We start from the raw sequence: 18,203 nt of genomic DNA on the forward strand, positions 1-18,203 counted from the left end.
TATACTCAGAAAAATTCCTATGGTGAATGTGAAGTGAATTTTAGTGTGTAGAAAGCTCCTATAAACTGAGCATGGTGCCACCTGCCTGTAATCCAGAACTTGGGAGAATGAGACAAGAGGACCTGAAGTTGAAGGTCAATCTCACCTACACAGGTAGACCCTTTCTCACATCAAAAGTCCCAAAATATGGCAGTTGGATGTCTGGGGTCACCAACTGGTGACCTCAAAAAATACTTTCGTTCCTCATACAACACGAAGCTCAAACTGAAGAGAAAATCCAGCGATTAGAAGCACTAGTGGCTCTTACAGAAAACCCAGTCTATATACCAATGTTAAGGCAGCATTGTTCACAATAGCTACTAAAACACAGAAGCAACTGAGTTTATTAAAAACTGGATGACCCGGCCATGGTGGGACATGTCTTTACTACCAGTATTCAGGAGGCAGAGGCAGGTGGACCTTTGTGAGTCTGGGACCATTCTGGTCTACACAGCTACACAGTGAGCTCCAGAGCACTCAAGGCTACATAGTGAATCCTGTTTCAAGAAAGAGAGATGGATGGACTAGACTGAAGAGTGGCTCCACAGTAGAGGCCTGGGTCTAATCTTCCATACTGCAAAGACGAAAAAAGAGAGAGGAATGAACCCACAAGCTTATGACCTTGGCAGTTGAGAAGCAGAGACACGAGGGTCTCCCTTCTTAGCATGGCCTCCTGAGTGGTACAATGAAAATTATGTAAAAAGTTCTTTAAGGCAGTCAACTAGTCAGGGGACACAAGCTAGTCATATTATCACTTGAAAATTACCATATGGGGGAACCTGCGAATGCATGGATATGGTTTTAAAATCAGTCTTAGGCGTTTAACATTTAGTGCCTTATACTTGATCTATCATCCCGACAATAGAGAGGCAGGAGGACCGCCTCAAGTCCTAAGTTAGCCAGGATTACACTGTGAACCTTGTAGGTTTTTTTATCTACCTCCCCAACCCCCACTCCACAAGACAGGGTTTCTCTGTATAACAGCTCTAGCTGGTCTGAAACTAGCTTCGTAAACCAAGCTGGCCTCGAACTCACAGAGATCCACCTGCCTCTGCCTCCTGAGTGCTGGGATTAAAGGCATATGCCACTTTGCTCACCTGCCGAGCCTTTTCTTTTTAAAATTCAAAACCAAACCAAGTCAGCATTTCAACTTCCAGGTGTGTAATCCTAATGAAGCAGAATAAAGGTATGCATAATCTGAAATAATGGGGTTGGAGAGATGGCTCATTGCTTAAGGGCACTGTTGGTTCTTCCAGAGGACTGGGGTTCAACTCCCCCAGCCATGCAACAGCTTATAATGTCTAATTCAAGTTCCAGAGATCTAACACCCTTCTATGGCCCCCACAGGCACGGTGTGAAGACATACATGCATGCAAAGCATCCATGAACACCAAAAAAAAAAAAAAAAAAAAAGAAAGAAAGAAAAGAAAAAGAGAAAAGATTGTTAAGACATTAACTAGGGGCCAGAGATGTAGCTCTGTTGCTAAAGTGCTTATCTAGCATGCACCAAGTCTTAGGTTCCATCCTTAGCATTAAAACAACCAACCAAATAAACAAACACAAAACAGGGCATAGTGGTACACATTTTTAATTCCAGTAGTAAGAGCTGGGGAGGGAAACAGAAACCTAGGCTACTATGCATGACCCTGTTCCAAAACCTAAACCCAACCCAATCAGGCTGCATGTATGTGAGCACATAGATATGCTAATGTTAAAGCTGTGATACTAATGAGGTTAAATGAACTGTTTTCTTTCTCTGGTCCTTTCCTCACTCCAGAAACTACACCAACAGGAATTTTAGTTTTATAGTACTTCATGAACTGACGCAGGTGAAAATGTTCATGCTATTGCTCAGATAGTCTCTTTCCTCTCTCTCTTTTGCCTTTGTAAAATGTACTAAGAATATACTTCATGTTTTTTAACTTTTAGGGTTGTTTCTTTCTAAATTAGGATCTTTGCTTTAATTATATTTCTCCTATTAGATGAATCACCCAACTATCAACAGGTATTTACTAGGTACTGACTTTATGCCTGGTTTTGCACTTTATGTCACAACATAGTTCTGGCACCCAGACATCTTTATAGTCCTAAGTACAAACCTTAAGCAAACTGGTGCTTTTAAGAGTAGAAATTCAACAGCAACCATGTGACTTGATCTAGTTTCCTCAGGGAATGTGTTGAATTCAGTCATGAGATGCAGCAGAAAACGCTACATGTGAGGCACAGTCATTTCCTGTTTGGGTTTTGACTACTCTCCTTTCTGTAGCACTATTTATACCTCACCCATCCCCCCTTTTCTCTATCCTTTCCTCCCCCACTATATGTCAAGAACAACATAATCCCGTGACAACTGATGTCTCACCATGTGTTCATTTGGGCCCACAAAAAGGTGCTAACAACAATCACAGGAATTAGTCACAATTTACTCATCTAGATTTCATATGTATTTTCAGTCAATTTTCTTTACATGAGAGGGAAAAAAGAAAGAAAACAAAAGAAGGGGGTAAGATAAGAAAAATAGCAAAGGGGGAAGGAAAGTAGAGAATCAAGAAAAAGTAGAAGCAAAGAAAAATATAGAGACTTTGGAGGAACACTACTAAATACCTTGATGTTAATTCCTAGTGGACCAGAAGGGAGAGGGTAGTATCAATAAAGTAGAGATATTTTGAAATGTTGAATTAATGATCTTGCTTGTCACCTAATTAAGTATCTGTTGCTTATTATCACATTTCATAATATTTTGCTTCCTGGTCTGTTTATCTAGTAATAAAATTTTTCCTTGTAGTAAAAAAATAAAACAAAACCAAAGTCAAGACTTAGTTAGTAGTATCTAAGTCCTGAACATACACCACAGAAAAAGTTTAAGCGGTTTTAAGTTAGGCTTAAATGGTTTACCTACATGTGGGAAAAAAGCCTATAAAACACTTTAGCATTCATTCATTCATTCATTTTGTTTTTTAGGACAGGGTTTCTCAGTAGCTACGGAGCCAGTTCTAGAACTCTATTGAACAGGACAGCACTGTACTCACAGAGATGCACCTGCCTCTGCCTCCCGGATACTGGGATTAAAGGCGTGCACCACCACCACCCTGCTTGCATACCTTTTATTACAAGTTGAGAATTTAACAAAAGAAAAAAAAAGTTAAGAGGTTGGGAGCTGGGGAACTAGCTCACTGTTTAAGAGCCTCTGTAGAGGACCTATATTGGTTCACAGCACCCACATGCAGTTTACAACCACTAGTAACCGCAGTTGGAGGGTATCCAATGCCCTCTTTCTGTTCTCCTCTGGCACCAGGCATGCAGGTGGATATACACATTCAAGCAAACAAAATAATCATACATATTTTTAAAATCTTGAAAAAGATTTTTTCAGGGTTTTGCTACGTAACTAACTATGGCTGGCTTACAAGACAGACCAGATTGGCCCTGAATTTGGCAATAATCCACCTGTTTGTAGCTCTTGAATGCTAGGATTACACTACTACACCCAGCAGAGACAGGGAAGAAAGAAAGCACAAATAAGGAAGGTGGGTGGTGGCACACACCCCTAAAATGTCAGTACTTGGGAGGCTGGGGTGTGAGGATGTTTTGAGTTCTGGTCCAAAACAACAACAAATTAAAGTAACCTCCCAAATCTATCCAATTAACAGCAATGAAGTCTAGATATTCATAGAAACTAGCAGTGTTCTAAGGGAGAAAACTTTTGAAAAAGTTAGGAACCCCTTAAATCTCAGCTTTTCTGGGCTTTGTAACCATATATAAGGATCACATTACAAACATTTGAAGATGACATCTACTACTGGATTATAACCTGAAACTGCAAACAGAAAAGCAGGACTAACACTGGAGCTGGGGACATAGCTCACTCAGTAGCAGAGTGCTTTGCGTAACTTACAAACACTATGTTAGGTTTGGTCCCTAGCACTGTGAAGGTGTGTGTGTTTGCGCTCGTGTGTGTGAGTGTAAAGGTAGCTAAGGAAAAAACAAGAAACCACAAAAATGAGATGGCAAGGCAGTAAAGAAAGTACAATTAAAAAAAAAAAAAGCATAAATGTTGCCATTTAACAAAGAAGATGGAACAGTCATATGACCATTATAAAGAAAACTAGGAAAGTTCTTCTGTTAAGACCTTACAGTGAAGACTGTATATGCCAGGAGGCCTAACAGCAATAGTGTCACATTACATTTTTCTTACACCATGACTGGCACTGATACTGTAACTTGAGCTCTATCTTCCTTCCACCTGATACTTTCATAACACTCATGCTTCAACTAGCTCTTTTAAGGGAAAACCTAGGCTGAAATAAACGTAAAAAGCCAGCTTGCTACAACTGAGTACAAATTCCAAGGACCCACATGGTGGTAGGAGAGAACAACTCATTCTCTAATCCCCACATATGCAACCATAATTTGTAAAATAATGTACAGCTGTAAGAATTGCAAATGGAGATGAGCAGGAAAAGAGTAACCCTGGAAGACAAACAATAAGTGGTATCGCAGAGACCCACTGGAAATCTTAACTCCATTATCTAATCCCTCCACTCCCCCACCCCCATTTAAGAAAGGGTGTCATTATGCAGTTTTGGCTGGCCTGGAGATGAGTCTGTCTCTGCCTCCAGAGTGCTGGGATTAAAGGCATATGCCACTGCACTCAGCCTTCTTACCTCCTTTTCCTAAGACAAAGCTTTTGAAAATACCTTCACATTATTTTCTTTAACTGATACATAAAAGAGGAGTCAGTAACTTCCAATTATTTGATTACACAGCACAATGCTTGTCATGTGTACTGATTTTCTAGTCTCAACTTCTTGCAAAAAACAAAACAAAAACAACAAAAGACCCATGTGCACACTTAGAGAACAATGGTTGCAAAGAAGGACCCACTCTGAGTCAACCGCAAAAACCTTACACAACTATTTAAGTTACTGCCATGCTTTCCTCAACTATTAATGTTTTTATACAACCATGCTAATGTACTGATGAAACCTGGAAATATGTAGTCTAAATTAAATCTCATGAGTGCACATGGGATGAGTGGGGTACCCTGTCTCAACAAATTGTTTCTGTAAAGTAACATCTTTCTGAAACTTACAAATTAGATACAAATGCAATAAAGTCCCCAAATATATTCCTGTTATTTTATGTTGTTTTATTTTTTCAAACATAACCCCCATCCCAGTACCCTGTCATTTCAGTAGTAGGAGTTGAAGCAAGAGAACTGTGTTATGAAGACCAGCCTGGATTACACAGCAAGACTGTCTCAAAAAAATAAAGGGAAGGAGGGGAAAGAAAAAAAATATCAAGAAGGGAGAGACACAGAGAGAGGTTTGTAAAATACCGGGATTATCTTTAAAGTCCAATATATGACCAGATCTAAAAAAAAAAAAAAAACCTCAGTTACTCTGGAGGAAGATTCAAAATTCAAGTCCTGCTCTGAGAAAGTGAGTTGAAAGACAGCCAGAACAACTGAAGGAGACCCTGTCTCAGAATGAAAATGAGGAGGAAAAAAAAAAAAACCACTTTCTGGGTTGTAACTCAGTGTCACTCCTTAGTGGTAAGGCTCTAGGCTCAATCCTTAATGTTAACAATACAAAAGAAAAGGTCCAGTATGTGATACCAATAAAAATCTCTTCTTGAGCCAGGCAGTGGTGGCAAGTATCTTTAATCCTAGTGTTTGGGAGGCAGAGGCTACCAGATCTCTACCGGAGTTCAAGGCCAGCCTGGTCTACAAGGTGATTTCCAGGATAGTTAGAGCTGTAACACAGAGACACCCTGTCCTTGAAAAATCAAAATCTCTTCTTGATGGAGTAGCTATTAAGTAGCTCGACTTTATGCTTACATCAAGCTAGTTGATAACTTAAAAACAAAAACCTGAGCCAGCAAAAATGGTTGTGGGTGTTTGCCATACAAGCCTGATGACTGGAGTTCCATCCCTAAAATACACAGCAAAAGAAAGGAGCTGACTCCCCAAATTAGTCCTCTCATCTTCAGAGTCCTCTCCAACAGAGCACCCACACTGACACATAGAAAATAATAATAATAAAAAAGCACAAGCTTCTCAAACTGAGCCAAGAATGTAGCTTAGGTGGTAGTAATTTGTATCATCACATTCTCATCCATGTTTAAGTCCCCTACACCACATACTCCGGGCTCACTGGCCTATAATTCTCGCACTGGGAAGGTAAAAACAGAAGGAACAGTCATCACTATATAGTGAATTCAAAGGCAGCTTGAGCTACAAGAGACCTCGTCTCAAAAACATTACCAACCACAAAGTTTCTTGAATTATTACTTCCTTTTTATGGAGACATGACCTCATATTTACTACATACTTGAAGCTGGTGTTGAACTTGTCCTCTCTGCCAACTCCCAAGTGCTCTGATTATAGGTAGATCACAAGTGAGTTCAAGTAGAACAGTGTTTGGAGATAGGTAATGAATTTCAGACAACCTACTATGCCCAATATACAACACAACAGTCAAATGAACTAACAGAGACAGTACACTAGCTCAGAGCTCCTTAGTCAATTTAGGCAGTTTTGAATACTTTAACAGCACCACCCTAACCCTAACCCTAACAAAATTGAGACAGGGAAAAAATTAACACTCATGATTCATAATGATTCTCTGCATTAAATAATCTTGACCATACTAGGTGTGTATATGCATGTGACCATCTTTTGGGGTACGGGGGAGAGTATTGAAACTAAGACCTTATGAACGCTGGGCAAACATTTTCCCATTGAAATATAGCCCCATTTTTTTTTTTTTTGTTTTTTTGATACAGGGTCTTAATATGTAGCCCTGGCTATCCTGGAATTCACTATGTAGACCAATCTGGTCCCAAACTCAGATCTGCCTGCATCTGCTTCCAACTGCTGGAATTAAAAGTGTGCACCATCATAAGCAATTTAAACACCTGGGGCTGGAGATGTAGCACATCGGTGGAGCACCAGCCTAGAAGGCATGAGGTTCTATGTTCAATCTCCAGTACTGTAAGCAAAATAAAACATCAACAAAAGGTGTTCTTTAGAAATCCTTATCCAATTCAATACTGTCATTTATAAAATGTGTAAACAAGGCCCACGTATTTATAAAAGACAAAGGACAGGGCTGGAGAGATGGCTCAGAGGTTAAGAGCATTGCCTGCTCTTCCAAAGGTCCTGAGTTCAATTCCCAGCAACCACATGGTGGCTCACAACCATCTGTAATGGGGTCTGGTGCCCTCTTCTGGCCTGCAGGCATACACACAGACAGAATATTGTATACATAATAATAAATAAATATTAAAAAAAAAGACAAAGGATTACAATCAATCCTACTCAACAATAATATTTCAATTATATAGAATGAGGACTGATAATACAATTACTGAAATCAACTCCTTAGTTCCTAAGTGCACAAACTAGAATGAAAATCAAATTTTTACCAACATCCTAGTACAATCTACAAACACATAGATATAAATGTCCTAAGAGAAAATAATACTATTCATAAAGATAATATCCTTTCACTTAAAACCAATGGACACCATACACTAACTTTATCTTTGTAGTAAAAACCACAAGAAATTAGATGTGATGGCTCATGCCTATGGTCTCAGCACTCAGGGAGCTGAGACAGGAAGATCACTGCAAATCAAAAGCTGCCTGGGCTACAGGTAGACAGCATCTCAAAGTCCAAACAAGAAACCAAATAGCAACAACCAAAAACCTAAAAACAGTGAAAGTATTTTAAAAGCATCTTTTTTCATGAAGCAAAACAATATAATAAATCAGGTCCAGGTCTCAAGAGGACCTGAAATTCATGGCCAGTCTGACCTACCCTTGTTCAAATAATAACCCATTTCCCACATTGGTGTCTTTTACCATTTTCTTAAAAAGTAGCTTTAACAAAACTAGGATATGGTACTGGTACACACTATAGTCTCAGTTGAGTTCCTGACCTGATTTCCTTTAGTGATGAACATGAAATATGGAAGTATAAGCAAATAAACCCTTTTCTCCCCAACTTTTGATTTTGGTGTTTCACTGAGGGAATAGATGGTCTCACTATGCAGTGGTGGCTAGCCTGAGCCTTCCGGTGGCTGAGATTTAAAGGTGTGTGACTACACGCCACTCTCACACTGTTAATGGTACTACTGTATTTTCACACAATATCTCATGTAGAGCAGGCTAGCGTCAGACTCATAGCTGATGATAGTCTGAACTTCAATACTCTTGCTTTTCACCTCCCAATTCAGAGGGATTGCACCTGCCCCTGCCTTTTCATGCTAGGATTAAAGGGATGCACCACCATGCCTAGCAACTATAAATTTTAGTAAGACACTTTATTGTCTAAGTCAGTTGGTCTTAACCTTCCTAATGCTATGATCCTTTAATACAGTTCCTCATGTTGTGGTGACCCCTACCCACCAAAAAATTATTTTGTTACTACTCTGTAACTGTAATTTTGCTACTATTATGAATTTCAATGAAGCTATCATATATTTGACCCTTCTGAAAGGATCATTTGACCCTGATGGGGTTTGACCTATAGGTTGAGAACCACTAGTCTAAGTAAAGAAAGTCTGGGCCTAAAGTTCTTACCTCTGTAAGAGAAACCAATACTCCTAACTGCTAGCCATCTCTGCAGGCCCTACTTAAACAAAACTTTAATATCCTAAATCAACTACCAAGCAGCTATCACCCAAAATATTATTATATAACATATCAACAATGCTAGAAATGACTCAGCAAAAAAAGCTAGATTGGTATTTGTTTAAATGCACTTATTAGCATTTATTCTCTTGTCACTTAAGACATTAATTAAGACATCTGTTTTCATTTCAGGCAAGGCACTGTTATTTCTGTTTCACGTAAGAGGAAAATAAACATGTGACTTCCCTAACCTAACAAAAGCAGTATTTGCTAGAGAAAGGATTTAAGATAAAAACATTGTGTTAAAAATGACTCAGGCTTAGAGACACATGTACCTTAGTTGGTAGTATGCTTTTCTATCACGCATAAAATCCCCCCCTACCACAAACATAGGGTACAGTGGCCCACCTGTAATCTCTACATTCAGGAGATAGACCAACATTTAAGGTCCTCCACAACTACCTAGCTCAGTTCTAGGCCAGTCTAGGCTACATGAAACCTATCTGCCACCCCCAACTCCAGTCCACCCCTCAAAAAAAAAAAAAAAGCCTATGAAATAAAATCTTGTTAGGTTTGAGACCCTATCTCACAAACAAAACAGGTGAGGCACAGTGACTAGACTTGAAACTCCAGGACTTATTGGCTAAAGCAAGTAGGATCACTAAGAGTTCATGGGCAATATGAGAATCAGGGCAAGACCTTGTCTTGAAAAGAAGATTTTCCGGGGGCTGGAGGGATGGCTCAGAGGTTAAGAGCATTGCCTGCTCTTCCAAAAGTCCTGAGTTCAATTCCCAGCAACCACATGGTGGCTCACAAACCATCTGTAATGGGGTCTGGTGCTCTCTTCTGGCCTACAGGCAAACACACAGGCAGAATATTGTATACATAATAAATAAATATTTAAAAAAAAAAGAAAAGAAGAGTTCCCTACTTAAATAAACAAGGTGTTTCAATTTTGTGTTTTGTTTCCTTTTTTGAGATAGGCTCTCACATGTCACAGCCACTGGTTTGAAACTCACAGTCCTCCCACTTCAGGTTGTGGAATGCTGGAATGGCAAGCTTGTGCCAACCACCCCATCTAGCTTGTTTTAAGTTTTCCCACATTAAATATTGTTTAAGCCCCCCAAAACATGCTGGCCAAAACAGTGTACACCTGTAATCCAAATAATGAGGCAGAAGAGTAAGTTTATAAAAATTTCAGAGAGCTTAGGGTACAATACCTTGTTTACAAATAAATAAAACACCAAATTATATTTTAAAGTCCAAGTTCTGCTGAAAGTTTTTTCTTCTCTGCATGATCTATTTAGCTATTCAAAATCACATTTAGAACAAACATTTATTAATGTAAATGATTAAAAGGAAAAGAAGACTCTCACCCCCAATGGTACTCTCTTGAAATTCATGAAATTGGCCCTTCACAAAGCGAAGCACCAGGCTTGATTTGCCGACAGCAGACTCTCCTAGAAGCACCAGTTTGAACTGGCATATTTTATTCCCAGTATTTGGCCCATTGGGTCTTGTTGCTCCTCGATTAGCCATGTCCAAATTTGAAAGAAGTCCCTAATATCAGATTTCTAAATGAACTTCCAGGATGCAAGGTATCAATTTTGTTTTCTTTCTGGAGAAAATACCTGTGGAGACACAAATAACAAATAAGCAAATCAAAACTAAGTAAATCAGTATTAGTCACTTTTAGCCAGTTTAATATAAGAGTAATGAAATGACCAAGTAGACAGCCAGTGTCATTTAGTTTCATCACCTTTCAAGGGAAATAATGTCGTAAGATTTGAGCCTAAAATCACCTCAAAATTAACCTTCAAAAGAAGGGTGAAAAGTCTAAAGAAAAAGAAGAGAGCTGGACAGTGATGGCTCATGCCTTTAATTCCAGGGCTTGGGAAGGCAAGGCAGAGGTGGGCGGATCTCAGTGAGTTTGAGGCCAGCCTGGTCTACAGAGTAAGTTCTAGGGCAGCTAGGACTGTTCCACAGAGAACCTTGTCTTGGGGGAGTTGAAGAAATGAGAACGCTTGGAAGAAAAGTAATAGAATTTATATATCTGTATGTCATGAAAGCAGAAGGGAGACAATCTGTAGAGAGGAAGGGTATGAGAGAGGACAGGGAAGAATGACACAAATAAAAACATCACCTGTAACCCACCTCTTTGTATGTTAACAACAAAAACAACAAATTAATAAAAAAAGAAGCAAGCATTTAGTGGGGTGTAGTAGCAATGTCAATTCCAACCTTGGGAAGGCTTGAAGTAGGGAGCTCAAAGCCACAGACAACATATAAGACCTGACTGCAAAGCAAAACAACTAACCTTCAACAATTTGACTTTGGGGTTGAAGACTGGTAGGGTGCTTGCCCAACAAGTAGCAGGCTCTAGGTCCAAAACAAACAAATAAAAAATAAAAAGACTTGACTTTATGCCAGTTAGTATTTTAAATACTTAATACAGCCACTCAACCGTATCAAGTACTCTTATAAATGAGGAAACAGGTACTGAAAGGTTAAGGAACTCCACTGAGGTTACAGAGCAATTTGAGAGGTCAGTAAGAATCCGGCTTTGGGTGGCTGAGAGATGACAGTTAGCCTGAGCACTGCTATTCTAGGCGACAGGAGCTCAGCTTGTAGGGTGATTCACAACCACCTATAATACCAGTTCCGGAGATGTGACATACTCCTCTGCCCTTCTTGGGCACTAGCATTCACATGCACACACCAACAGACATTAACTAAAACAACAAAATCTTTAAAATGAAGAAAAGAAAATCAGGTTCTAATGTCATACTACTTGGATTAAATTGATTTGAAAATTATGCTAGTAAATGGAAAGCTTTTAGAACAAATCATAGAATTTACTCCATTAAATGATACATTGTTCACTTAATCGTAAATCCCAAACAAGTATTTTTAACTCCCAAGTTTATGTGCCTGGCTGATAAGGATTTCTCTATCTGGTAGGATTAGGCGTGAGTTATTTACTTACAGCAATTTTGGAGGGTAGTTTTGGGCTAACAATATATGTATTATCTGTTTAACATTGCATTTGGAAAAAGCCTGAGTGACAGTCTCCTCCCCTCCTCTTTAGACAAAGTTGCACAGGATGATCTTCCCACTTCAAGTTCTTAAGATCTGCACCAAGATATCCAGTTTGTTTTGAATCTTGGTAGAACTAGCAAATATTTAAAACAACCTTTTCAGTTCACTTACAAGTCAACTTTAATAGTTTAGTCCAAACTTTTAATCACTATATGGAACCTGGATGGGGCAAGCCTGCAATCCCAGTACCCAGGAGGAAGAGGGGCTGTGAAGTGTTCCTGAGGCTAGTCTGGGCTACATAAAGTCATTGTTTCAGAAAAAGGGAGAAAAAAAATCACTGAGTAAGGGCACTTGCAGTGTAAGCATGGGTATGGATTCTGGGAACCATGTACGGTTTAAAAGATTAGGACCAAGACCTGAGATTGTCCATTTCATCGCCACACAAATGTACACCTTCACACAGGAATACATACATATACATCCAAAACTAAATAAATGTGACTTATAAGCTTATTAACAAAACGCACCAAGGATTTCTTCCCCCCCGCCAAATTCTCTGCCCCAAAGCAGCTACATTTAATTTATACTTCAGATAAAAAATTAATTTGTACTCTCCATAAAATTTGAGTCGATACACGGAACACTCTTGATAATGGCATATCTTTACCAATAAATACACATTTACAGATAAAGACATTTAAGCTGCTTCTAACCAAGAGAACACAAAACTACCATTCCAGCCTGGCATGATGGAGCTTGCCTGTGGTCCTAGCACTTGGGAAGCTGAGATTAAAAACATGTCCATCAGAGATATCAACGCCTTGTTCCTCCTCCCCTCCCCCCAAATAGAAAAGGTTGCTGGCCAGGGGTGGTGTACTACTTTAATCCCAGCACTGGGCATGCATATCTCTGAGTTTGAGGTTAGCCTGGTCTATAGAGCAAGTTCTAAAAGAGTTAAGCCACACAGGAAAACCTTGTCTCCAACCCCACCCCCCAAAGACTTGGCAGTCCAAGATTTTTAATGCCATCAATCTGGGTCCAGAGGAAGATGGATGAATCTCTGTTGAGCTCCAGGTCAGCCTGGTCTACATGCATGTTTCAAGCCATCCAGAGCTACACAGTGAGAGCTTGTCTCAAAATAAATAAATAAAACTCCCATTTCTTCTAACCCACAAAACCAGATTTTGAAGTTTAAACCTGGTTATGCCAATTTCTGCCAGAGTAAAGTTTTATTTTCCAAATCTTGATATCCATTATATTCTACCATTGCATTGTTACTGTGATAATTAAGTAAGACAACAGATGTAGTCTGTAATACAGTCCCTTCTAAGTACACGGTATTTGAAATTGGCAATTTAAACAGCTTCTGGATGAGATAAAGCTGTAGATCAATAGACTGTCATGCACCAACACATGTCCATATACATTTTCAGCTTAAATATTTCCCAATAGTTCCTTACCTACAAAACAATAAATACAGGGCAAAACTTGTTCCGAATGCTCTTGCTGCTTCCAAATTTTCAGGGCAACATCAGATTCTCACAGAAAAACTGAACAAAAATTTGTACTTAGTTTTGCTTTGTAAAGTATTCCCTCCCCTCCCCACCCCATTTTTTTTTTTTTTTGAGACACAGTCTTGTATCTTGTAGCCTAGGCAAGCACAGGAGTAAGTTAGGGATAGCCTGGAACTCCGGATCCTCCTACCTCAGCTTCCAGACTGCTGGGATGACAGATGGGTGCCTCCATATTCAGCGCCTTTTAAAGTTCAAAGCTACTGAATCTTTACTTCCAAAGACCTCAAACAGGAAATAAGCCAAATTATAAACATACACACATTGACCACGGTATTAATGCTAAAAATTAAGTGCAAGGGCTGGGAGTAGCTCAGGGGAGCTCCTCCTGAGCATACACAGGTTGAGTTCAACCCCTGGTAACACACACACACACACACACACACACACCCACCATGGAGCGCTACTTACAACCCTTTGTACTTATTGCTTGTACTTCTTATCCGGCAGCACAAACCTCTTGCATATTATGCATCTTAAAAAATAGTAATTATTTTTATGCAGTTCTTCTATTTAAAAAATTACTGAGTCCTTAAATTGTGCCAGGTACTGTTGTGCGTACTTTGCTCACAACCCTACGGGTTCAAATTTTACGTTAAGAATGATCTGAGCAGTCCTGAATATCCCCAGAGACGTACACATAGGGATTTTGTCGTTTAGTTAGTTACTTGCAAGGCACTGATTCAGCACTTTGAATTCACTTCAGTAAGGCAAAAAACCAAACACGCCAAGTGCGACAGTCAGAGCTTTAAACTTCTGAAAGTGTTAGGATGTTAACCTGCTTGCAGGGAACCCCGCGGCCTCGGTTCACCGCCTCCCACGGAAAAGAGGATCCCACCATTCGCACTGCTCGACCAAGCCAGTCAGAGGTAGGCGGAGCTCCCCAACCACACCTGCCGTAGGCCTAGATTCCTGGAGCACCCCAGAACCAAGTCGGGGTGCCGGGGTCAGCAGCCCGGCCGGGCCCAGGGTCCGTGCTCCTAAGCCACCCACTCACCCCCGCCGCGGCCCGGCCAGGAGTGAGACCCCGGGATGGGGCCGGACACAGCCGCGGCCGACGGCGCCATCTTGGGAAGAGGGTGCCACCGCCTCTCCCTCGGCGGGTGTCCGCATCCCAGGCTCGGAGCCGCCGGCGGGATGAGTCTGGAGCTGAAGCCACGCAGAGGCCGGGCTACCCCGACGGCGGCTCCACCTGGGGCCGCGGCTCCCGGCAGCGAGGCCACGCACGGCGCGGAGATCGCAGCTGCAGCCGCGTCGCCTGCTCGCAGCTTCACACACTGGCCAGCGCGGGGTGGGCGCCCCGAGTCGCCCCTGCACGGCCGCGTCTCCGCCTCTGCGCTCCGCCTCCGCCGGTCCTCCTCCTCCGCCGTCGCCGCGTTCGAGTTCCGACGACTTCTTCCTCCTCCTCCCTCCGTCTCCTCCCCTCGCCGCCGAGCTTCTTCCCGAACCAAAACACAAACACTCAGGTCCAGCGAAGAAACCACTTCCGCCGGCTCCGCCACGTAGCCGCACACAGCAAAGTACGCCGTGTGGTCACTTCCGCTGTCGCCACTCACCACAGGCCCCGCGAAGGCCTCCTAAGGGGCGGGGCCTGCGTCACGTGACTCGCAAGCCCGACCTCGCCTCCGCCCTCTGCTCGTTGGCTGGAGGCGCGGGTCCGGCCCTCTAAGGCCGCTAGCGGAGCAGACGTCCTTTGGCTCCCCGAGTCGGAGCGGCAGGACGGAAGGGGCGGGGCTTGCGTCACGTGGCCTCGCCCCGCAGTCCGGGCCCGACCTGTCCAGGAGCCCAGCTCAGCCTTCCTCTACTGGCCCCGCCCTCAGGAGCGCCATTGTTATCTGGGCCCCTCTGCGGGGGCTGTGAGGCGTGGCGAGAACCTGAAGGGCGTGGGCCATGCCTGAGTCACGTGGGGCCTCTTCAGGGCTGGCTCCTACTCCCCACCTCCAGTCTCGGCCAGGCGGCAGTAGGGCGACCTGACTTTGATTGTGGCGAGATTCTCTATGAGGAGTCACTTCCAGTCTAGTCGAGGTAGTGGTCTTACTCTCGCTTGGTGGATTAACAGCAGCTCAGCAAGGAGTTTAGGTGAGCAGCTTGTGTGTCCCTGGAAATGCCCGGGCTCCTCCGAGAATGGGTGTTGGACCCCTTTCCACTCAAAAGCTGGCCTCTAGACAGCAAACTTTAGTAGAATAACTCACCTTTATTGAAAGTTTACCAATATTTCGTAAGGAAAGGGGCAAACCCTAATAACTGCGTTTATCAGAATTTACCTTTGAACTAAACAATTTGGAGTCCGTCTTTCTGAAACAAACATACAGTTTAGGATCAGATCCTACCACACCCAACCTTTGCAAACCCGTGTCTCTGCCCCCGGGCAGTCAGGAGTCAGGTCATGTTTGTGGAATGAATTAGGGAAGCGAGTAACTTGGCCAAGATCACTGCCTGTTTGGTGATGAAGATACAGTTTATCCTGCAGCCAGCTCCACGAAAATAGTTCTTAAGTCTAGGAAACAGCAGCCAAAGATGTTCATGGCAAGGTCCACAGCACACTTCTTTAAGACATTCATTAATCGTTACACTGTCAGGTCCAAAGAAACTCCACTCCCCACATTCTGGCACCTGTTTACCAAAGGAGCACTTCCTCACCACTAAAAGGGACAAAAGGCTATGTGTTGGTGTCAATTAGCATACCAAAGCACATCTCTAAACTGGCCTCCAGGACTCTGTACTGGTGGTTCCTCAGCTCTTCTTACCCCGCCCCCCTTACCCTAAATCTCGGGCTCACTGCTTCCCTCTCTAACCATATTTTGCCCCCTCCCCTCTCGCTTCCTCCATGGACCCCCCTCTCTTGTCTCCTCTTTTGGTTTCCTTTGCCCACACCCCCCACTCCATGGCCCTGACTTCAGTTTGCTGGCCTTGTTCTATCACTTTCCCTGCTCTGGACTTTTCCAGATGCTTCTGACTGTGTTTTCACTTAATCCACAATAAAAAAGTTCTCAACCTTACCTTGTGGTGTTTATGTCCTTATTTAATTCATCTGGTGACTAAAACCCAGGAGGGGCATATATGTGCTCCCTCCCAAGCGGCTCAGTATCTCCTAACTAAACCAAGCTTCTGATTTGGCTCTCCTAAGGTCATTTGTTTCTGTTGGCTTCTGTCACCCCACAATATTTGACTCCAAATTCTAGAGTCCATCTCCTCAGCTACTTCTTCCCTCCCACTGCTCTAGCCATTTTTTCTTTTCTCGACGACTGGTGTCTTATCAGCCTCTCTGGCCCCTGGAGCCTACTACACTTTCCTGGGTGCCCATCACTTGGACATCTCTCCACTAAGACACTTATCCCTTGAAAAGTTTCTGTACCCTGATAAAACTCTCCACTGACGCAATTAATTCAAATCAGACCAAATCAAACCGAATTAGAAAAAGTCCAGGTTTAATGGATACCAAGGCTCCCAGCTGGCCTTCCAGGACCCCCCCCCCCCCCCCCCCCCCCCCCAGAGGAGCCAGGGAAGAAGACCTGAAACCCACCTGGTTCCTTCTCTTGGGGGGCAGCCTTAAAGACTGGGAGTGGTCTTGAGCAACTCTGCAGTGGGGGGGTCATCCTTTTGACCAGGCATTCCTTGGAAGTGGAGTCTGAACTGAGGCAACTCCAGGGGCAGGGGCTTGAGATGGAACTTACACCCAAACATTCCAGACTCTGGGTATATGGATGTCAGGGTCTGGGGTGAGGCTTCTACCCAAACATCCCTCTGCCTCTATTGGAGCCCTTCCTTTTCCCAAAATCCTCTCCCAGTCCACCTCTTTAGCTGGTTCTCCTAACTGCTCTATCTTTCTCCTCTACTTCTTAAATACCACCCCGGAGCTTCCTGCTTTATCTCTCTGTTGAACTACAATGAAAGACACAGTGGTGTGCCAGAAAGCTCCTCTCACCCTACTGGGCCTCTATCATATGGAAAATGATGGCCTTGCTCTATGCTTTGGGACATTTTTTATTTGATAATGTCTCTCAGTCCACTTGGGAATGCGCTGGATTAAAATTCACACACACACATACATACACACATACATATATATGTATGTATTTTTAAAATTTCAATTTACATTTCAACCCCAGCTCTCCCTCCCACCACTTGTCCCACCCTCCTTGCCTTCCCCCACAAACCTACCCTCCATCAACTCTTCCCAGTTGTTATTATTTTGCTAGCCTTTCTTGTCACCTAGTTACCATGACCCTTTAAGAGACAAGCTCCATCCACTTCCAACCCCCCCCCCCCCTTGCTGAGGGAAGCTGTTTCCCTTGCCTCCTTTCCAGCCTGCTCTCTCTCTTCCCATCCCTCTTCTGAAGAGGTAATTACTTTTATGATTTTTAAAAAATGCTACTGTTCCCCTTTTCACCTTTCCCCTTTTCCCCTTTCCCCCTTCTCCCTTCCTTTTCCTCATCATAACCCACTAAATAAACTATACTCAACTTTCTTTGCATGATGTATCTGTCTGTCTCTCACCCGTGTGATCTCCCACCAGCCAAAAGAACCCACTGAGGCCTCTGGGGACCTGCAGTGGGACCACTGCCCCTTGTGGAACAAATCCAATTGAGGCTTCTTGTCACACATTTAGCCCCCTCTGCTCCCTTTGTTCTCAGCTCCTTCCTGGAGATTTCTTGCCACCCCGGTGATAGAGGAGGGTCATCTGTCTATGTGTTACTTTCATTGGTTAATAGAGAAACTGCCTTGGCCCTTTAATAGGACAGAAAATTAGGTAGGCAGAGTAGACAGAACAGAATTGTGGGAGAAAGAAAGCAGAGTCAGGCAGATGCCTCAGGCAGACGCCATAGCTCTCCTCTCTGAGATGGACGCAGGTTAAGATCCTTGCCGGTAAGCCACCACCTCATGGTGCTTCACAGATTACTCTATATGGGTTAAAG

The 18,203-nt window shown here is 42.8% G+C and overlaps 1 protein-coding gene across 5 annotated transcripts in view; it reads right to left on the reverse strand.

Annotated features, from left to right (window-relative positions):
* Positions 1 to 14,777, reverse strand: part of Rab5a (RAB5A, member RAS oncogene family) — a 30,269-nt gene extending 15,492 nt beyond the window's left edge. The window contains exons 1-5 of one of the 5 annotated variants that reach the window (XM_038341650.2): positions 14,480 to 14,776; positions 13,421 to 13,512; positions 13,177 to 13,266; positions 10,995 to 11,056; positions 10,054 to 10,308 (exon numbers count right to left, since the gene is read on the reverse strand). In XM_038341650.2, coding sequence (XP_038197578.1) covers positions 10,054 to 10,216 — 163 coding nt within the window. In that variant the 5' untranslated portion in view covers positions 10,217 to 10,308; positions 10,995 to 11,056; positions 13,177 to 13,266; positions 13,421 to 13,512; positions 14,480 to 14,776. Of the gene's footprint in view, positions 1 to 10,053; positions 10,309 to 10,994; positions 11,057 to 13,176; positions 13,267 to 13,420; positions 13,513 to 14,479 lie in introns of all 5 variants that reach the window. The other 4 variants (XM_038341653.2, XM_038341652.2, XM_038341654.2 and 1 more) reach the window with 4 other exon arrangements.
* Between the last annotated feature and the right edge of the window lie 3,426 nt (positions 14,778 to 18,203).

This window comes from Arvicola amphibius, chromosome 9 (genome assembly GCF_903992535.2).
Source record: "Arvicola amphibius chromosome 9, mArvAmp1.2, whole genome shotgun sequence".
NCBI classification, from domain to species: Eukaryota; Metazoa; Chordata; class Mammalia; order Rodentia; family Cricetidae; genus Arvicola; species Arvicola amphibius.